The sequence below is a fragment of the Electrophorus electricus genome, chromosome 12, assembly GCF_013358815.1.
Source record: "Electrophorus electricus isolate fEleEle1 chromosome 12, fEleEle1.pri, whole genome shotgun sequence".
Taxonomy (NCBI): Eukaryota; Metazoa; Chordata; class Actinopteri; order Gymnotiformes; family Gymnotidae; genus Electrophorus; species Electrophorus electricus.
Window position 1 is genome coordinate 13,033,144 of NC_049546.1, and position 23,270 is coordinate 13,056,413.

The 23,270-nt window shown below is 37.1% G+C and overlaps 2 protein-coding genes across 2 annotated transcripts; one reads left to right on the forward strand and one right to left on the reverse strand.

Moving 5' to 3' along the window:
- Positions 1-1,119: 1,119 nt before the first annotated feature.
- Positions 1,120-5,065, forward strand: irg1l (immunoresponsive gene 1, like). Its single transcript, XM_027031568.2, has 6 exons — positions 1,120-1,191; positions 1,827-1,890; positions 2,075-2,262; positions 2,848-2,940; positions 3,434-3,639; positions 4,141-5,065. The coding sequence occupies exons 1-6, from the start codon at positions 1,174-1,176 to the stop codon at positions 5,063-5,065; spliced, it is 1,494 nt and encodes a 497-aa protein (XP_026887369.2). The 5' UTR covers positions 1,120-1,173.
- A 14,668-nt stretch (positions 5,066-19,733) lies between these two features.
- Positions 19,734-23,176, reverse strand: glod5 (glyoxalase domain containing 5). The gene is given in 6 exon segments (XM_035532234.1): positions 19,734-20,905; positions 21,745-21,900; positions 22,347-22,399; positions 22,402-22,494; positions 22,786-22,825; positions 22,963-23,176. Coding segments are annotated over 6 exon segments (492 nt in total). The 5' UTR covers positions 22,990-23,176; the 3' UTR covers positions 19,734-20,782.
- Positions 23,177-23,270: the final 94 nt, after the last annotated feature.

A 23,270-nucleotide genomic window follows, 5' to 3' on the forward strand; every position in this document is an offset into this window, starting at 1 on the left:
TAGGTTGATCAATATTAATACAGTATTTAATTCATTTTATTCCATTCTCATGCTTCATGTGAGGTAGATTTCTGAAAGGATTTATAGCTTGCCTGTTAAAAAGCTTTCTCAATTCAACATACTACAACTACATACAAAATATGATTCAAAGATTTTATTTATTTTCTTTTTCACAATAGTGGTGGTCGTGGTGGTAGTATTGGTACCCTTGCTTGAAGTACAATTACTAAAATATATTTATAAAAAACAGAAAATAACATGACTGTCTCAGTCTCTCCTACTCTCCTTTGCTATCTCCCTCCCTCTGAGCATGAGAAGGCTGCTGTCTACTGCCTATTCACAGATGTATTTAATTTCATACCTTGTTGCTGCAGTGAGCTGACACGGGTGCACTGTTCAGCGGACAAACAAATAAAATCATCAACTCCTCTCTGGCACACTGATACTGACCCCAGAGCTCCCCACAGAGGCAGAGTATAACACTGCTCCTCTGTTTAAAATCTGACTTCTTTCTCTATGCCACTGGCACTACAGAGGGTCTAAGAGGGCTCTACAGGTTCTTCCTGTTTGGCTTTGTTAATCTACATGTTGGATATGAACACAGCTCTAAAAGGGCCCCTTGGTAAGATAAACTGGATTTTCTTGGCTTTTTTAGAAGATATAATATTTTGAGGTGATTTGCATGGATACCTAAAAAGTTACATAACCAATACTCTGAAACTGGAAAAAAGCAATTCAAGATGGAACTTACCCGATGAAGATCCTTTGCCTAAAGAATTCAACAGCTGGGGCAGGATTTTCTATGTTTATAAGAATCAGTGTTCAGTGGAGTAGGAGGAGCTCCAAAGTTTCCAACCTACCTTTTGCCCTGATGGCATCACTGACCCTTACAAAAGACAATCCTTTCCGGCTCTATTTATGAGAACTCCCACCCATGGTGCTAAAAAAGGACTTTTTGGAAATTCTCTTCTGGCTTCCTTATGGGGTGTATTCTACTGGATGCTATATATAAAGTAATGAAATTTACTTGAGCATCAAGAACACCACTTATCAAGACATCTCTTCATCCAGAACAGCAACAGAAGACTTAAATACTTTGTGAACTTTAAGACAAAAAAAAAACCACTCAGAAATAAATCCTCAGAAATCATTAGAAATAAGCACAGTTACAAGATGCTTTCAAATCTACAGGTAAATTGACATTTTGCTTTTTTTCAGTGTTTGTATATGTGTGTGGGTGATTAATTGCATAGATGCTGTTAGATGCTTGTCAAAATTACCTATAAGACATTCTAGCTTTCCTTTCTTTATAGGAAAGTTCTGTAGCTTTTCTATGTTTACTTTTGGATGTCTACTCCATGTCAAAGCAGGGTTTTGTCTTTTTGTCTTGATTTTGTTTCTGTGACAAAGTAGGTTTTTGTCTGAACCCTTGTTGTTCACAGTAGGACATGTCTGAAATGTCATAAACTAAAAATTGCTAATTAAAAACATCAACATTCTCAGAGACTTATAGCCAGATGAGCTGTGTAATGATATTTAATTCATCAATGACATGCCCCATCAAACCGAAATCTGATTAACTGAACAATGTGTTATTCAGTACAAAGAAACAGGATGAGTGAGCCTTAGGGAATCATTCTGACCTGGGCATAGAGGAGTAGATTTTTTACTTTTTTTTAAGTCTCATACTCAAGATTGTTTTGAAATATTTTGGCACTAAAAGTAAAGAAAATATTTAATTTCTTGTGACGTGAAGTAAAATAAGATTAACCAAAGCATATTGTTCACATTACTTCGTTTTTAACATTACCACCTGTATTGTACAGAGATCCATCTGGCCCATATCTACCTTGTCTGTGGTTAGAGCACTGCACAAATCTGTGCTGGATGGTGAGCCAGTTCTACTTACTCTCCTCTTACTATACACATTTATTTTCAATGGACTTTTACACTGATCAAGCTGGTCAAACATTTATAGCACCTTATGAGACATTCACCATGAATATTCAGCTGCTAAGGAGGCTATGAGAAAACAGTGGGCAAAGACATTGAATCCTCTTGCCTGTGTTTCTAGTGGTGGAGCGGCCTGTCCCTGAAGAGACTGTGACCAGCAGCTTTGGGAGGTTCATCCAGAGTGTACAGCCAAGGCATCTGACGCCAACTGTGCTCCAGCGCAGCAAGCGCATGGTACTGGACAGTATTGGTGTGGGTCTGCTGGGTAGCACCACTGATGTGTTCGAGCTGTCCCTTCAGCACTGCCAGGTAAGAGCACAGTTCTAAGAGAAAACAGCAATATATCATATTTCTCCCTTAAATAGTATCCATAGCATGCACAGTATATATTTGTTTATTTAGCAATATATGCTACTCGTAAAAGTCAACAAATATCATTAAATATACCAGTAGGCACATTATTAAAATGAACTGGCATAGAGTTACAGAAGCTTGTCACACCTGATTTAGTTCAGTATAATTTTGAGTAGAGGGAGAGTCTTATAAACTACTTAATGTTAGGAACAGCAAACATACACCAGAACACTTAACTGACAAATGAAACCATTACAAAGTTCACACCTCATTTCTCAAGTAGATCATGGAAGGAAGCAATCACAGCAGTGTCTCTTGAGTGATGGCCTGGTCTTTACAGAGTACACTTCATCCCCACAAAGACTTTAATATGGCTCTGCTTCATGTAGATTTTCTAGTTTTAGTTGTTTTTTCCTCCATGTGCACAGCACTGTGCTTACAAAAAGTCTCTTCTTAGGCTGCTGCTGTGCTGACACCATCCAGTATGTGTATTAATGTGCTAAAGTTAGTGACTGACCATTCTTTTCCCTCTTTTCAAAGCACATGTATGCCCCCGATGACATCAGCTTTGTCTATGGGCGCAGCGGTACCAAGCTCTCTCCAACCCTTGCTGCCTTTGTCAATGGAGTAGCAGTAAGTATTTACATTGGGTAGCAGAACTGGATGCATTTGTTTGATTGTTTGTTTTTTATGTGTTTGTTTGTTTAGATACATTTTGTGTTGGAAACAAAGACTGTCTGTCACCATGCCATAGTTTCCTTTTCCCAGAAATACATGATCTCTGCATTATAAAGTGTGTGGCTATAATGTATTCATTTTCACTATTGCTTAGTATGTAAATTTCATTGTACACCAGTCTGATTGACAAAGAATGACCTTAAACATAGGTCATGTGATCATTATTCGGCCTTCAAATATTTTCCTGGAGGCAAACACTTTGTTCATATCATTGTACGAGTAAGTCAGACAGCTAAGTGTTATATAAATCTTGGATCCCTTTAATGTAGAAGTAGAGCCAATATCCCAAAACAGCAATGTCAATATGAGAGCATTATTTAATTACTCACTTGAAGTCTGAGTGAAGGTTGTACTCCAGACCTTGTTTCAAGTAGATGGTCTCCCTTAGGCTCATTCCATGGACTTTGATGATACCTGGCATCCTGCAACTCACCCCTCTGGAGCAGTGCTTCCGGCTCTCCTTGCTATTACTGAGATGTTGCCCAGCAACAGCCAGCCAAGTGGTCTGGACTTCCTGGTGGCTTTCAATGTGGGCATTGAGATCCAGGGTCGGCTGATGAGGTTCTCCAATGAGGCTCACAACATTCCCAAGAGGTGAGAGTTGCTTACCTTGCACACTCAGTAATCTTTTTGACCCCACCTAAATTAGGGAGATTGGAAGCATTGCTTGCCAAAACAATCTACCTCAGTTCTAATTTAGGACTGACATGAGGACTCAAAACCTTGAATACAATAATGTCAGAGAACGGTCTTAACAGGGCTGCTTCTGTGGGGAACAAACATAAGCATTTTCCAGGCACACACAGATTTGGGAGAGGTTGCATCTACTGCATTTAGACACAAAGGAAGTTACTATAAACACGTTGACAACTCACTGGACAAACTATTTCTGTTTATAATTATACTTACTACTTACTTTCACTCATAGATTAACTCTTAGGACAGAATCAAATTACTTGTAATTTGTTATTTCCTGAAAAAACAGAAACCATCTGTGTAATAATGACTTGAGGACACCTGTGGTTAGTGAGGCATTAATAGGGGCATTAATCTGAAACCCAAGAGACTGAGTTCCTATTTTCTGTCTTTTTCAAGGTTTCACCCGCCTAGTGTCGTTGGCACTATGGGCAGTGCTGCAGCCTGTGCCCGTCTGCTTTCCCTGGAAAATTCTCAGTGTAGTAATGCCTTGGCTATCGCCGCTTCCTTAGCAGGTGCTCCCATGGCAAATGCAGCTACTCAGTCCAAACCCCTCCACATCGGCAATGCCTCTCGCTTGGGCCTAGAAGCTGCCCTCCTAGCTTCTCGTGGGCTGGAGGCAAGCCCCCTGATCCTGGATGCTGTGCCTGGGGTCGCTGGTTTCAGCGCTTTCTATGAAGACTATGTGCCATGCCCTCTAGGATCACCAAAGGGGGAGCACCGCTTTCTGCTGGAAGAGCAGGACATGGCGTTCAAGCGATTCCCAGCCCACCTTGGCATGCACTGGGTGGCAGACGCTGCCTCCACTGTACACAAATCTCTGGTGGGCCTCTCCGGAGGCACCATCAACCCAAGCTTGATGAACGACATCCTGCTCAGAGTCCCTCACTCCAAGTACATCAACCGACAATTTCCACAGTCGGAGCACCAGGCACGCCACTCCTTCCAGTTCAACGCCTGCACCGCCCTGCTGGATGGGGAGGTGACACCCTGGTCCTTCCAGCCGGAAGCGCTCATGCGGCCAGAGCTGCATGTGCTACTCAGCCGTGTCCGGGTGGAGCACCCACACGACAACCCTGCCAACTTTGACCACATGTACGGAGAGGTGCAGGTCACGTTGGCAAGCGGGGACGTCCTGCAGGGCCGCTGTGACACCTTCTACGGCCACTGGAGGAACCCGCTCAGTGACGAGAGCCTGCACAAGAAGTTTTGCAATAACGCCAGCACTGTCCTGGCCCCTGAGAAGGTAGATAGACTTGCAGAGGCAGTGGATGGGCTAGAGTACCTGGCTAATTGCAAACCACTTCTAGCTCAGCTGCAGTAGCATGCTTAGTCAGAGCATCCTTTTTTTACATTTAGTATTATTGTATCTTTTGAAGGATATTTATTTTGTTTTCCTTGCAAGTAGAATGAATGAAGAGGTTGTTTATTTTCTTTACTTACTCTGTCTATGCAGAACAATCAGACTTGACAATGAGATTCTAAAAATCAAGGAAATACGATGATCATAAACAGTATATATATATATATATTCTTAAATATGACTAAAATAGGAAATTGTTTGATTATGTGTTAACATTATGCTAGGCTACTTTATTAATGACATGATTGTATTCACAAAATAAAATGTTTTAAACAATCCCTACCAGACATCGTTCATCATAACTTAGGTGTCACATATTAATTGAACATTTAACTTCAGTTATCAATAAATGTATTCACCTATAAAAAGAATTACATCTAACATTTTCATGACACTAGAAAAACAAGAACATAAAAGGAACAATTCCAGAAATTCCAGGAAAAAAATCTTCAGTTAGATAAATGGAAAGCAATAATTAACCATTACAATAATTAAATACAATAGCTTACTAAATAAATAAGCAAATTGATCATGTCTTTCCAGTCTACACCCACCACGAAGTTTATTAGAAACACATGCCTTGTACTCACTCTGTATTTTAGGTACACCTGTCAGAGTTATTTTAGCCCATAAATTTCACTGCTGAGTTTAATGTGGTTTGGCATCCAACCATACTCACTCAACCGTGGACAGCTGGAGCCTTACGCTTGGTGAAGAGTGGGAAGATGGTCCGTAGTGTGCTACACTATGTTAAAGTTGATCATGAGGTTATTGTTGGCATAGTACAATATATACATATTCAAATTCAGTAGATTTGTATAAAATATCAACTATTGCATCATCTATCATCAGAAAAGGTAGTTAGACAAGTATCATTTTGTTGTAGGCTTGAGAGTGATATCAAGTACTGCCCAGAAAAGGGAATTCTGCATATTCTGTCAAACCAATTCTCAACAGAGAGACATGCATTGTGTTACTCATAACTCAAGTAGGGTGCTCATGTATGGCAATGGATGCATCAAAGAAGGAAAGGTTTCTTATTTGTTCCTGACCTAGTCTTGCCTAAAAGAACATGCATGGGGAGTCAGTATGTAAGTATTAAGAAGAAGAGTGGAATAACACTCCAAATAAGAGCTGAGAGACACCCTCTAGTTTCCAACAACTGTGTCTAACATGAGGAAAGGCTCTGTGTACAGCTGCTGACACACACACACACACACACACACACATAATGCAGTAAAGCTTCCCAAGACCATCACACTACTACCATCATGCTTAACAGTTGGCATGAGATTCTTACTTTGAAAAGCAGCATCCAGACATAATGGGGCTAATGACAATCAAAAAGCTCTACTTCAGATTTATCTGTCCATAACATATTGTTCTAGAACACTTGTCTGGGTATTTCTTGGTTTGAGCTGAGCATTTTTTTTTTGTGGTTAGCCATGGTTTCTGCTGTTTTATTCTGGTATAAATTCCATTCTAGCCCAGAATTATTCTAAGTCATGACCACTTAGTTGAGACAAGAAAGGCCTGCATTTCTTTGGATGTTGTTGTTTGGTTCTTTGTCACTTTCTGGGTGATTTTAGACCTTGGTCTTAGAGGGATGTTTGGTGTCCAAGCCTGGGAAGATTGACTACTGTATGCTCAGATTATAGTTTGGTGAAATTCTTCTGTGACCTTTTCCAGGCTGATAGGCATCCATAATCCTTTTTTTCTGAGATTTTTTGGAATCTCTTCTTTGTGGGACATGCCTAATTGGACAATCGGTGTGTCTGTGTTGGCAGGTTCACTCTGATTTACGGCCCCAAATTTACACCTTTTCTCACCTAAAGATTGTGAAATTAATACCTTGCACACCAAAGACATGAAAGAAGTACCAAACAACTTTAAAATATGTCTATGTCTTGTCCACCATGTTAGCTCCATTGCCAAGGAAAATGAAGAGTCAGTTCTAAATGTTATCCAACATCAACACTGGAACTGAGGTCCAATATTTGATCTCTATCACACCTTACAAAAGTGAGGTTCATTTTCTCGGTGAAAATCTAATGCCACCACTGAACATATTGTGCAACACAAACTCAGTGCTGTAAGTGAAAGTAGAAGTCATGAAGCTGTAAGTGAAATTAGAAACCCTGAAGCTAAAAATTAGTAGTAAATAGGAACACATCTAGGAATCCCTTTTTATATATATAAATATATACACATACACACACTAAATTGCCAAAAGTATTCACTCACCCATCCAAATCATTGAATTCAGGTGTTCCAATCACTTCCATGGCCACAGGTGTATAAAACAAAGCACCTAGGCATGCAGACTGCTTCTACAAACATTTGTGAAAGAATGGGTTGCTCTCAGTAGCTCTCAGGAGCTCAGTGAATTCTCAGTGTGGTACCGTGATACGATGCCACCTGTGCAACAAGTCCCGTCGTGAAATTTCCTCCCTACAAAATGTTCCACAGTCAACTATCAGTGGTATTATAACAAAGTGGAAACAATTGGGAATGACAGCAACTCAGCCATGAAGAGGTAGACCATGTAAAATTACACAGTGGGATCAACGAATGCTGAGGTGCACAGAAGTTGCCAACTTTCTGTAGAGTCAATCGCTACAGACCTCCAAACTATGTGGCCTTGAGATTAGCTCAAGAACAGTGTGTAATGGGCTTCATGAAATGGGCTTCTATGGCCGAGCAGCTGCATCCAAGCCTTACATCACTAAGCGCAATGCAAAGCATCGGATGCAGTGATGTAAAGCATGCCACCACTGGACTCTAAAGCAATGGAGATGTGTTTTATGGAGTGACGAATCACACTTCTCCGTCTGGCAATCCGATGGATGAGTCTGGGATTGGCGGTTGCCAGGATAACGGTACTTGTCTGACTGCATTATGCCAAGTGTAAAGTTTGGTGGAGGGGGTTGTTTTTCAGGAGTTGGGCTCAGCCCCTTAGTTCCATTGAAAGGAACTGTTAATGTTTCAGCATACCAAGAGATTTTTGACAATTTCATGCTCCCAACTTTGTGGGAACAGTTTGGGGATGGCCCCTTCCTGTTCCAACATGACTGCGCACCAGGTCCATAAAGATTTGGATGAGCGAGTTTGGTGAGAAAGAACTTGACTGGCCAGCACAGAGTCCTGACCTCAACCCGATAGAACACCTTTGGGATGAATTAGAGCAGAGACTGCAAGCCAGGCCTTCTTGACCAACATCAATGTCTGACCTCACAAATGCACTTCTGGAAGAATGGACAAAAATTCCCATAAACACACCCCTAAACCTTGTGGAAAGCCTTCTCAGAAGAATTGAAGCTGTTATAGCTGCAAAGGGTAGGCCGACATCATATTAAACCCCATGGATTACACTTGGGATGTCACTCAAGTTCAAATGCATGCGAAAGCAGACAAGCAAATACTTTCAGCAATATAGTGTGTGTATGTGTATGTGTGTGTGTGTGTGTGAGTATATATATATATATATATATATATATATATATATATATATATATATATATATATATATATATATATATATATATATATATATATATATATATAATGTGTGTGTGTGTGTGTAATGGCCGGAGTGCCACAGGGCATGGAGCAGGACGTACAGACTCCCTCCATGGTGACAGTTTATTAAACAAACAATAAAGACAATCGGCACTCACATGCAACATTAACACAGCTATTGACAATTGTTCCTGATTCCTGACACAGGAAATTCCTGGTTCACTTCAACGATACCACACTTTAAACACCTTACAGATACTTACTGAGATACCTTAGTGGTAGTCTCATAAGAAAGTGGCTTTGTCACACAGTGAAAGCCTTTACACTCCCATATACAAGAATACAACAATGCTGTTTCACTGAATGACATTCCATCCTATAATGGTATAGAAAAGAACATAACATGTGATTGGTCTGATTTTCATTGATAAAACAAGGTGATATAATGTCCTAATATAACATAAGTGAGAATAGATATAGTAAGTCCATCTCATCATTTGGTTTCCAAAGTAAATTCTATCCAGCCTCTTGGGATGGATGTTGTTCTGGTAACATATACTTTGTCATGGTAGTTCTACTTCGTGCTAACAACAGTCCAATCTGAAATATTACATAAACTTTCCTGAAATGTGCTCTTTCTAATCTCATGCTAACATGGACTTAATTTTTTATTTTTATTTTTTTTTTTACAGGAACTTTCATATTTTTAAGATTATAGCATACTTTAATTGATTGATAATGGTGTGTCCTCCTAATGTGCATTATATGGAACCACATGCACAATAACAAATTCCAAATCCCACATATAATATCTTATTTGGGGATTGTATCCAAACAGATGATTACTTTAACTGACCATTTTGCACAGCTAAGAAGCAAAGTTGATAAAGAATAATGAATATTTTACACCCCTGATACTACAGTTATAATATCTCATTTTTTAAAAACATTTGTTCTCATATCATGAAGGTATTTGAAATAATTAGGTTAAAAGAATTTGAAAAATGCTGAATATTTAAATATATTCACTCATAGTTATTGACTAATTATTTAGTAATAATTGGGGGGGAAAAAAAAGGATTTTATCTAAGGGTAAGTGGAGCTTGTTACATTTATTTTTCTATAAAATAACAAATATGTCCATAACCAATATGTCATAGTTACAATTATTGACTTAAGAGTAATTAACATTTAAGTAGGAACATACACAACTGCTTGCTCCAAGAATTCTTTCTTGGAAGGCTCCTGACAAAAAAGAAAGCGTGTTTGCAGTATATGTCTTTCTGGGAACAGCCAGTGAATGTTTAACAACAGTAGAAGAATTCCTATTGTGTAATTCAATACTTTATTTTGCCCTTGTCCAGGTGTCTCATATGGCCATGTGTTTCTAACCTTACCTTGCCTTAAACCTTTGAGTTCAGTTAAATTTATTGCAAATCCTGAATGACAGGTGGGTTCTCAAGAGCAGAAACATGAACCTTTTGTTCAGTGAAAAATCCTAGCTCTATGTCTTTAAAATTCCAGCCCCCATACTCCTACATCCTCACCCCTCTTGCGTCATGCAAAAATGTGCAGGGATCAAAATTACCAGGACAAACACTTCAAAGTCATGGTAATATGATACAAACAAAGCTTACAGCACACCCATGGGGCTTGTTATTATTTATAGTAGCTGAAGTACACTAGCTACATTCCATTTATTAATTGTAATCTATAATTAATGAGACATCCATATATCAGTCATGTGCCTCCTAGTGATACTAGAAAAACTGAAAATTAAAATTGATTCTGTCATCATCTAACATGAAATATAACATTCTTAGCTCAGTAAATCAAAATTATAGTTTTTGTCTAATAGAAAAACAAAGGATGTTTTTTGCAATATCCTTAAAGGCTTGTTAGGTTAAAAAGGAAAAAACAGAAAACAGAAAAGTGCTAAAATGTTATAGTGTTAGGAGTTGTTTATACTTATGCATGCTTATTTAATTAGTATTGTACTTAAGTCAATTACATTTGAAAACTTGAGAGAAACTCAAAGTTGGAACCCATCCTCCTTGACACCAAACAGCACAGCAAGAACAAACTAAGCAATAGAAGTCTATTCTGAGTTCTTAGAATAAGTATAATAACCTAATCAACAACCCACTCTTTATATCAACTATATGAACTACAAAAATACTGCTCTGTAACAAAATACACTATCGTTATTTTCTCTTTTAGTTTTACAAGTTTTTTTTTTTTTTTTGGTGTTGTTTCGTGAGTGTGTGTGTGCGGAGGGTGCAGGGTGTGTGTGTGTGTTTGTGCTCATGTGCACACACATGCTATTGAACACCTCACACACATCTACTCAAAGCTCAAAGCTACTATCAAACACATTAAGTAAGTAGCTGGCACTCAGATGACAGCAGATAACATTATGGGTTTACATATTAAGTTAATTAGTTTACTTACATATATTTCCTTATAGTACTTAGGTTGAACTATGAGGAAATATATGTTTCCTTGTTCCTTGTTACCCAAAACCTGTCACATTGAGGACTTAAAGTTATTTAAAGTAAGAACCAATTGTGTTAGTTAAAGTAAGAGCCAATTGTTCAACAAACAATGTTCTCTAGTAATCTCAACACATTATCATGACTCCAGTAGCAGAGGTATTTGCACTCTACATACATAGAATATATATATATATATATATATTTATTTATCTTGCATATATATATTTCACATATAGAGAATATCTATATTTCTCTATGCACCCCTGTTTTCTTTTCCTCAGTTTGGACAGAGCACTCTCCACCATTTCACTGCGAGTTATATTGTGTATGACTATGTATGTGACGAATAAACCAAACTTGAAAAAAAGGAATGTCTTTTGTGGATGCACATGGACCAATTGGACCAATTTTTTTTTTTTTTTTTTTTTGTGTGGATGCGCTTGGATGAACTTGCTTGGACCAATTGCAAACTCTAGTTTAATGTTCCCTGACCAAATCTTTAAGGTTAGTTTTATAGATCTATCCCTGAATCAACTCCTCAGCACTGAATTTCCAACCTGGAGTGTTGGGAGCTGACATGTGGATGGTTTGAAAGATGTTTTTTTCCAGTCCAGCAATTAGCTTACCATCTAGAACATTTTTTTGCTTGTTTGTTTGCTTGTTTGTTTTTCAGTGTGCAGACTACACTTTGCTACCCAAGCCATAAAGAAAAGTTATCCCTGATGGGCAAACAATTTAAATTAATTAATTAATAAATCTTTCAGATTGTCAAAGTTGCATACTATTCAATATAAATCAGTAAAGTTTGCACTGATCTGCTATTCACAATATCTTCATGACAAGGTTTTGCAATGCATGTGAGATTGAAAAAGTAAGAAAGAAAGGAAAAATATATATTTAAGAAGATATTTCACAGATATATTTAACAAGAACATCAAATGCCAATGGGGGCTGGGTTTCCCAAAAGAATTATAACACAAAGATAATCATTCAATCAATTCAATGGTATGGTGAATATTATACTGAACACTCTCTTCCTCAAATAAGATGATCTGAACACTGCAATACTTTTTAAAAAACAGGGAACAGCTTAAAAATTAAAGATAGACCTTGAATAAACGGTCATCAATAGTGACCATAGTAACGTTTAATCTTACACCTATTACATAACCTGTTAAAGCGTGACTGAAAAATATGAGGAAAAAGCATGAGGAACTAAAAAGCATGAGGAAAAACTGGCTGGTATTAAAATGCCATATCCTTTATATCCATTTCAAACCAGAATATCAAGTGATGACACAATGATAAAATAATTTCTACAAAAATAATAGTGGAAAACATTCTATAAATGGCATCAGGAAACTATCAAGGATACAAAGGACAATAGAAAAATCAATTGTATAACACCTTATAGAAAAAGGTACCAAATACACCAACACAAAACATGTAATTCCTTATCCTACTGTGACTCATGAGTGAGAAATCACAGTTTAGATTCAACATGAACCTTTTATGCCAATTATAGTTGGTCATCACTCTTTCAACAAATGCCTAGAGAAATCATAGAGGACCCAGCCTAGGTTTAGATTAGCAGTGAACTATTTAATGCTCTTACAATAATTTATTCTCTTTTAAAGGTGAGGTAACAAATTTTCACCAGATAAAGTTCTGATGATTAATTAGTGTGAAAAGATTTAAACATTAACATTGGGGCTTGAGGACAGTTTTTTTTTTCTTTTTGTTGGTCTGGGGTCTAATGAATTTATTTTTACATACATAGGTTTAATGATTTTTCCTTGAATCATTTTTAAAATAACTTTTTGTAAAACAAAAAGAGAGGACCCAGTCTAGGATTAGCATTCTTAGCATAATTGCATTGCCCTGTGTTAGTTGACACCGAGCAATGCTATTTTAAGAATGCTAATTTTAGGCCGGGTCCATTATGTTTGCGTTTTGTTGTGAATTCTATTTAAAATTATTAATAATTCAGCAGGTTCTTATGTGCTAGATAGTGTAATAAAGTTACTGAAAAGAAATTTAATGAAACTCAGTTAAGATAGGGTCTTCTGTTATGTAATAACAATACAGGAATTTTTCTTATATTAGATTGACTAGACTCAAACTGACATACTGGAAGCCTTTCGGTAATGACATCAGGATATACGTAGCTACACACAGAACTTTACCAACAAAATGCAAAAGAAAAAACAGAACCAATTGTACAGTCAATCCAAAAAAATCTGAAATTTTAAGATTGTCATCGCTTCCCCACCTCTGTCATCATGGTTCTCATGGCAAGGTGTGCCATGTGTGCTTCCTTTAGGTGTGTTTTGTAGTAGTCACTGTTGGCTATTGTTTTCTTAATAAGGTCCATACTTCATCTTATGCTTGTTCTCCTGATTGGCTAGCTTGCTTTGCTTCATGTTGAGTTTGTTTTGTTTTTTTCTGTGTGCTTAATTATTTGTCCCCTTTGTTTTTATTAAAGTTACTTGTGCATGCATCCTGCCTCCATTTCATACTTATTTTACAGTGATACTCAATCCAAAAACACAAAAACATAAGGCTGACTAAAAAGCACCAACAATGGGATGGAAGGAGACCACTCACATAAATAATAATAAACATGGACCACACAGTTAAATGCACTAAAATTTATTTAAGTCATGACAAATTTTGTTTCAGCCTGCCATTCTATAGGCTTATATAAGACCTACATAGTAAGTTCTGAACAAACCAGAATGCCACCATTAAAAGTCCCTAAACAAGTCAAAGGGAAATGCATCTATTTATTGCACAAACCTCTCTAAAGATGCAAAAACAGAGAACAAATAATTTAAACAATACTACACAATAAAATGTAATAAATGGAATGATTACTTTCAAAATAATCTATGAAATCTATGCTACAACACAATTTCCCTGATAATAATGAAACAGAAAACAGTCACAGACATTCAGAAAGATTATAGAAGTACAAATAAAATATACAACATAATCAGAAACAATTACAAAATTTCTTCAATAGCCCCTTTGATTCTCCTTTAATGGAAAATCATAAAGCAAACTTAGTCAACCTTAGTCAATCATGTATATGCAGGAGTACTGGCCAGTAAAATCTGCCCTTCAACTAAAAACTATCTAGACAGAAATCTAGATTTAAAAAAATCATTCATCATACCATGCAAGGACAGATTATTCTTATAATATTCTTATAATGATAAATTTCTTATAATCATCGGGTGGTCTACCTGTTTTGATAAAGTATGGATCTGATTACTGAGTGCAAAATACCATAGTAAGGACTTTAAGCATTCAGGACCATAAAGTTTCTTTGGCTAGTTTTGGAAGAATGTGAGGGTGTTTTATAAGTGGCAGTATATCCATTTTTGTATATGTTTAGTATATTCTTTACTTTTGTCATGTCTCACAAAGAACTGTAGGCCTACCTGTTCTTCAAACTGTGAAAGCTTGCTCCCTTTGTGAAATGGACAGTTAGACAGCTTAGAAGTTGCTGTGGTTTCAAAATTAGCACAAAAGTTCCATGTGCACACAATACAAGATGCTAGTACATGAGCTTTGTCAACTTTTGAAATAATGTATGAGGATGTGAAAATAACATTTGCTACATTACGGTATTTACCACATCTCCATTTGCCCACTAACATTGGTCAAGAATGCTGAGTGTGTTTTGGTTTGTCGTGATATTACTGAACCTCATCCCATCTCAGATGCCATGGCTTCTCCTACCACCCCCTGCTGTCCCTTCCTGCAGCGCACCACACCACCACCCTAGCCAACTACTTCTCTGTTGCCCTTAATGGATGTTCTCATGTGGGGTGGGTCTCGGACACATGCAGACCTCAAGACAAGACTAGGACCTCTAGAAAATTGGACTAGACATTAATTGCTTATTTTCTCATTTTTTTAAATGTATTGTTCTCTTTAAATTGTTATTATTGTAGTGACCATTGATGGGCAAAGGAAGATCCCCCCACCTTGAGTCTTGGTTCCTTGCAAGGTTTCTTCCTCAGGCTCTAGGGAGTTTTTCTTGTCACTGTCACTCTTGGCTTGCTGACTGGGAGCTTGGTCTTGGACAGTTGTAAAGCTGCTTTGTGACAACATCTGCTGTAAAAAGCGCTGCATAAATTATGTTTGAATTGATTGTAATTGAATCTAATTGATGGGGCATTTTAATTTTAATGACTATTATAATGGATTATTGTTTAAGTGCTTTGTTTTGTAAGTTAAATAGCCAAATAAGAAAACTATCCAAATAAAAATAGTCTTACTGATACACTATTCTTAATTAACCCACCATATTTTCCAGTGTTCCCATGTATGAATGGAATTCAGATTAGCAAAGTTACAACACATGATTAGAGATTGACCAGAGTTCAAGATAACTAACATACTGGAAGCTTTTTTTTGTTTTGTTTTATCCGTTCCATCAGGGAAACAGTACAAAAAGAACAATACATTGAATTGTTATGTGTTTGGCACAATGCAGAGAATAGTAATAGGCCATATTTAGAATAGCCTATTTTTATTTAGTTTTGATGGTCATCAATAATCACATTGCATAAACTTGTGTCATACAGTTAAATAATTTCAACACCACTTAATCTGAGTATCCAAACCTTTATATTGTGGTCCAGAATCAGGGAAATAAATAATTAAAAATGTAATAATATGAGTAATAATCAATCAATTTATGAATTAAGTAATTATACTAATATTAGCAGTTTATGATTTGCATCATTACTTTGCTTTTTAATTTTAAATGTATGTTTTATGTATTTGGCAGATACTGTTATCCAGAGCGGCTTACCATTTAAAGCATGTTACAGAGGTAGGTGAATGTAGTGTTGGGAGTCTTCCCCAAGGACTCTAATCGGTGTAGCACAGAACACTTACCCAGATGGGCTGTGATGGTGTTTAATTTAGGCGACTAGTGTAAAAGTTGAGTTTTTAAAAACTGTTTTTGACGCTCACACACACACACACACACACACACACACACACATTGAAGCGGCCTAGTGCCTGAGAGATGAGACCGCAAAAATCAGTGAGCCGAACTACTGATAACAGTCAAGGAAGAAATGATGCAAGTAACTTCTGGAATGTCCCCATATCTACACGTGTTACACGGACCTGTGCTACTTCATGGGACTGGATGTGTATGAATGCCACACTGGCACCTACAATACCAATTCCCTTTGCTGAAACCTTTTTCCTGTATGAGGATGTGTAAATAACATTTGCTGTATTGCTGCACTGGCGGTATTTACCACATCTCCATTTGCCCACTAACATTGGTCAAGAATGCTGAGTGGGTTTTGGTTTGACTGTGTGCACTACTAGATCCCTAATGGTGGGTGCTCATCATGCAAGATATGCCATTGTTTATGACTTACATCTTATTTTGCTGAGACATCATTTCTTTTTGTGACAATAACTCAGATATGAAAGTATTAGAAGCATACTAATTACATTGTTAATTACATCACTAGGCGACTGTCTAAATGTTTCTTTAATATATAGTGTGTCGCGCAGTCCTCCAGTCCAGCAGCCCTGACCAACTAAATTAATGCTCGGGCTCTTCACTACATTTCCAGAATTCCCTGTGGAGATCATCATCCCCTGAATACTATGTTATACACCTGTTTCTAGCTCTATTTAATTCTTGTAGGTTAGCTGCTTCCTTGCAAAGTATTGCCTCTGTTCTTGTGAGCATACTGAACGTTATTCATTGTTTCCTCAACTCCTTGTGTTTTGATTAGTTCACATCTTTGGATTGCCCCTTTGTATTTGGTTGCCTTCAGGATTGTTTCTCTCTGGCTCTGTTTTGTTGGACTGTTTTTTTTACTATGATTTTTTGGATTTCTCTTCTTGTAATAAACTATTGACTTATCCGCACGTCTTGCCTTTCCTGCCGCATCACATTGTGTTTATTGTTTGAAATCCTCACAGTGCTAAACTCACCAAAATTGAGCTTTAGGTGTATTGTTTTCTAACATGTTGAGGATGGAGAATGATGTAGTGTTCCTTTGTTTTTCTGGAAATGATGCTCTGGATTAATTCCTCAGGATTTCTGAAAATGGTCAGAGCTAGAAAGTTACTGGAATGTGGATGATGCTCCAAAGTGAATTTCAAAAAGAACCTTCTTCTGTTGATATATTTATGAAACTATTTTAGTTCAACTGAACCATTCCGGAACACAAGTATGTCATCCATACATCTATTCCACAATTCTATTTTCACAAGAAAAGGGTTTGGTTGTACATTAGAAATGCTCTTCTCCTTCCAAAATGCTACACCTAATGATGCAACTGGAGCTACTGGTATACCCATTGCTATCCCATTGATCTGTAAATAGTAGCAATCCTCAAACCAGAAGAAAGTTTTGGATAAAACAATATTTCCAACAAAATTTCATTTGCGGGCAGAGACTGGGGTTAAGTTACAGCTAAAAATGTGCTACTGTACTCAGGCATACCTCATGAGGAATACAGATATATATTAGCACTATACATTGAATGACATACAAAGTGTGGAAATATCCAAGGATAGTTGATAAGACAATTGAGAACATCTTTTGTATGCTTAAGGAAAGCATTGACTGTTGTGAACAAATCCTTCAGAAAATAGTCCGCAAATGTTGATAGACATTCAGAGGTTGAGCCAATTCCTCAGAGACTAGAGGCATCAAAAGTGGTTCTGTGGGATGTTTATGGATCTTAGGCAAACAACATAAGTTTGGTATCCTTGGATATTGAACATTTTGAAAATTCACTTGGATTTAAATGCGTATTTAAGAAGACTAACAATTTCTTCTTTTATTTCTTTGATTGGACTGCCCTGAAGCCTTCTGCATGCCTCTGTGCATGAAAGAGTTTTAAGCCAATAGCAGTTTGATCAATGAGCTTGCCAAATGTAGGTTTCACTGCTCTAGAGTATGCATTAGGCATGAATGTGGATAGCATTGTAAATTGAGTTTGCTTGTTGGAAACCATAGACAAGGAATATCACGTGTCCCTACTCAATGGTGAGAAGTGATGTTTGAGCTGTATCTCTTTTTTAGAAATGTCAATGTGTCCACTATTAAATGAAGTGTGTTATTAAATGTGTTATTAAATGAAGTGTGTTCACTTGTTTTATAACTGAGTATTACAAATAATTTCTAAGAAGAGATTTTTGTGCAGGACTAAGAGTCATCTTGGACAAATTGGACATGCTGAAATGTTGGCATTTTGTTCAACCTTTGACATGGCCTAAATAAATTTTAGTGCATTTAGAGGTGTGGTCTGTGTTTATTATATTTATGTGATTGCTCTCCTTCACCCATTAGTGGTGTTTTATTATTTCCAACAATCAATGATCTCATTGGTGTGATACTGCCAATACATTGGAAGACAACTGATGACTATGCTTAAAAGTTCCCGATGCCCAGTCATGTACACATATCACAACTATCCTCTAGTTGATAAGACAGTGTAGTCTAAACATTTTAACTGGGGACCAGTTGGAGGAAAATATGGAGTCATGGGGCCACAGGATCATGAATTAAGATCATTCATATACTACATATATGCTCTTTATTGTTATCACTGACACCGGATGGGACATTTTAATTTAGATGACTAGTAATTACGTTATAAGTGCTTTGTTTTGTAAGTTAAATAGCCAATTAAGAAAACTATTCAAATAAAAATAGTCTTACTGATACACTATTCTTAATTAACCCAGCATCTTTTCCAGTGTTCCCATGTATGAATGGAATTCAGAATAGCAAACTTACAACATGATTTAAATTAACATTTACATTTATACATTTGGCAGATGCTCTTATCCAGAGTGGCTTGCAATTTCAAGCATGTTAAAGAGGTAGGTGAATGTAGAGTTAGGAGTCTTCCCCAAGAACTCTTATTGGTGTAGCACAGAACACTTACCCAGAATATGGGGTTTGATGGGGTTTAATTTAGCTGACTTGTGTAAATGTAGAATTTTTTAGAACTGCATTTAAAATTTGTTTAAAATTTTAAAAACACACACACACACACAGAGACACACACACAAACGTATATAGTATACAGTTCTTAATAAATGTCATGCAGACAAAGTAAAATTTTTAATTTATAAAAAAAAAAATTGGGGTATGACAGATTACACTATAATACAACTTTGAACTTATTTGTTCATATATAATACACTTATACTTAATTTTTAACCTTGTTATTTCCAAAAATAATTGCTTAATTTCAAAATTCTGTTATGTAACTATGAAAATGAAGTATGAAGATTTATGTATGTGTTTAATTAAAAGATTTTTTAATCTTTGTTTTTAATCTTTTAAGGCAGATTGATATTACTTATTGTAGCAAATGTTGTAGACCAAGCAAGTTTACATGTTTTTTTTTAAAACTTTTTTTAATATCAGGCTATATTACCTAGTGTTTTTTAATAAGTCACAGATTATTTGTCAGGATAGCAGTGGCCTTTGAACCATGGTTTAGACAGTATACTACACTCATGGTAATAATTCTCTGGTATCATAACGCACCCTGAGCGAAGAGGATGAAGCACAATGATAAATTTAACTTTGACACTTGCATAGTGCCTGGTGTAATAACATTATATAATAACAATATGAATAGGCAAACTCCAAGTCTTCCACTAAATGGCTTCAAATTTGTATAATTGCAATGATGTGAGACTGACATAGAATTGCTTCAGTAAATGCACAAAGCAAACTATAATGTTATGTAAATGTGTAGTTAATATTACATTATTATATTCTATCTTTATATTATTATTCAGTTCTATAGCACACTACAGTTACTGAGAGGCAAAGTGGGTTTCAGGATGTGGAGCTAGGCGGCGGGTGGTCTTTGAGACATGACAGCGTGGCAGTGTGAGATGTGGCATGGAAGCACACGTTTAAAACACTGAAGAATCTGGGGACAACCCTCTCCTACCATGCATACATATAACACATTTTGAGTCACCCATAACTGTTTTTCAAAATGCAGTATAAAATATAAAAATGGGTGAAAAGCATTTCTAAATTAAAATGTGATTTTATTTGGTCATTTTCATCATCTTGAAAATATTTTCAGCTATTAACTTTTGCTACTAGATATGCCATACAAGAACTTTCCATAAACAAAAGCACTTTTGAACAGAAGTGATTTTTGCACACTATTTTAAATAGCACACAAGCAGGTTGGTGGAACCCAAGAGTTATTAGGCCCTGGCAAATGCAACTGATTCTGTCCTTAATGTGAGAAGACTCAGACTTAAAATTGCATAAGAAAGAGGGAACCATCTAAAGGTATGAAGGACATTTTAAAAATACTGTAACCACCTCTTTTCAGTTACAATCAAAGGCTTAGTGTCTGTATTGTAAATATATTTTACATTTATCTGATGCTTTTATCCAAAGCAACTTACAATTATGAGTGAGTACAACTTGAGCAATTGAGGGTTAAGGGTCTTGCTCAGGGGCCCAACAGTGGCAACTTGGCAGTAGTGGGACTTCAACCAGCAACCTCATAAGTCAAGTACTTCAACCACTGAGCTACCACTGCCCAAACATAAGAGGTCAGTTTCAGCATTCCTCCTCTGGCCTAACATAAGAGGTCAGTTTCAGCATTCCTCCTCTGGCCTAGTCATTGTAGTTGGAGATCTCAGTTAGGTTGCTGTCAGGGTCACGGAAGTAGATGGAGGTGATAGGGCTTAATGCTCCTGTTCTCTCGACCGGTCCTTCCTCAATATTCACACCACATGCCTGATGGTAATGACAATAAGATAAGACATTCAGACATTCAAACAATTGTTACAGATTTTATAAGTATACATACATACATACATACATACATACATATATATATATATATATATATATATATATATATATATATATATATATATATATTAACTGCAGTGTAGTAAAAGATACTCAAAGATAGTAGTTGACTATATGCACTATATTGCCAAAAGTATTCGCTCATCTGCCTTTGCATGTATATGAACTTGAGTAACATCCCAATCTTAATCCATAGGGTTTCATATGATGTCGGCCCACCCTTTGCAGCTATAACAGCTTCAACTCTTCTGGGAAGGCTTTCCACAAGGTTTAGAGGTGTGTTTATGGGAATTTTGGTCCATTCTTCCAATTTGTGAGGCCAGACATTGATGTTGGACAAGAAGGCCTGGCTCGCAGTCTCCGCTCTAATTCATCCCAAAGGTGTTCTATTGGGTTGAGGTCAGGACTCTGTGCAGGCCAGTCAAGTTCTTACACAACCAACTCGCTCATCCATGTCTTCCTTTTCATCTCTGGACCTTGCTTTGTGCACTGCTGCGCAGTTATGTTGGAACAGGAAGAGGCCATCCCCAAACTGTTCCCACAAAGTTGTTGCTCTGTAATTTTACATGGCCTACCATTTTGTGCCTGAGTTTCTTGGAACACATGAATTTAATGATTTGGCTGGGTGAGTGAATATTTGGTAATATAGTGTAGCGGAAATGGTGGAAATTGCTTATTTACGGACGGACGGACGGACGGACGGACGGACAGACAGACAGACAGACAGACAGACAGACAGATAGAAACATACACAGAACTACCTTCAGATGGGCAGCAACTGATGCCAGTGGAGTCTTTGTGATGAGATAGAGGTCAGCTGAACCAGGAGTAGGGGCTTTAGCTTTTGGCTCTAACTCTTTCCCAATCTCATGAACATTAAATTTCTGCTCTCCAAAGCTCAAAGCTTTACGATCTCCCTACAACAGATGAAACTAAACAGTATGCACATCTAGATACATTTGGTCACACTTCAAGGATACTAAGATGTACCGCAAGCTATTAATTCTATACATTCTTCTGGAATAAGGAAATAAGCAGAAGCAGCATCTAAAAGATTAGTTTATTCGCTGGATATAGTGTTATGTAAACACCAAACCAATATGTTATTTTACGGAATATGTTATGGGATATGTTGCAGTGTAAAGTATGGACTTCCTTTACGCAGAAGCTCCCTTTTCTTGAAAATTACTGCCGCAGTGTGGCATTTCTTGCACTGTGCAATCAGTTATGAACGTCCAGTTTTAAATATATATGAACGTTATAGTCTGAGTTATAACTGTAAATTATTTTTTGAAAAGGTGAAAAAAGTGCTAAAACATCGTAGAGAGTGTCAATAGGATATATTTGATTAGGCCTAAATTACCTTTAATGTGACTACTTGCATTCCCAATACTGAGGAATAAAAATGGGTCGTTTTTCCAGATCCCGAACCGTCAGGACAAGGTGGTCCAAATGACTGATTTTAACTAGGCAGGAACATCCGACGCGGTCTCGAAGTAGCCCACCGAAAACTGGAGAATTGGTCAGGAAAAAAAAGTTTAAACACAATAGGCTACTTTTGCATATGGCGACTTATTTGAGTAGTTACGATACCAGGAAGTACGGAAGATTGGTAGACTAGTAAAGTTAAATTAATAGCGTTGCATTCATATTACATTGTACTAGGATTTCATATTCTTTTCGCTGAAGCTTACGGGCCTACTGAAAGTTTCAACTACCTAGTTTTTTCTTATCCGAGCTCATACGAAGACCAGTGAAATAATGTCACAAAATGAGGTAAAAGAAATACTGCATTACATTACCGTGATGTAGAACATGCATGTCCGCAAGGCCATACGACTCCTGAAAGCACAAATTAACTCGTCATGTGTAGTAATACAGACGTCGTTTCTTGGGATATCAGTGTTAATGAGCAGCTCTCTGTTCTCCTCCAATTTCAAAGTACACGATGTCTTTCCGTAGTCACTCAATTTCCCCACCTGATGCTTAAGGTCATTTGGTAGCATAACGGTCACGCAGAGGCTACAGATTACATCAAGAAATATGCTTCAAGATAGGCGACTGAAAACAGGATTCTCTAGTATATTAACCTACTAAACCGTCCCCTCATATAAAACTCATCAAGAACAACAGCGATAAATACATGGTATTGTCATTGCCCTCTTAGACACCAAATGCCACCTGCTGTCAACATATTACATTCATGCATTGTGCATTCTACTCTATTGATGAATATTGCTTTATAATGCATCCCATTATGTGCAATGACGTGTAGGCAGGTAAACAA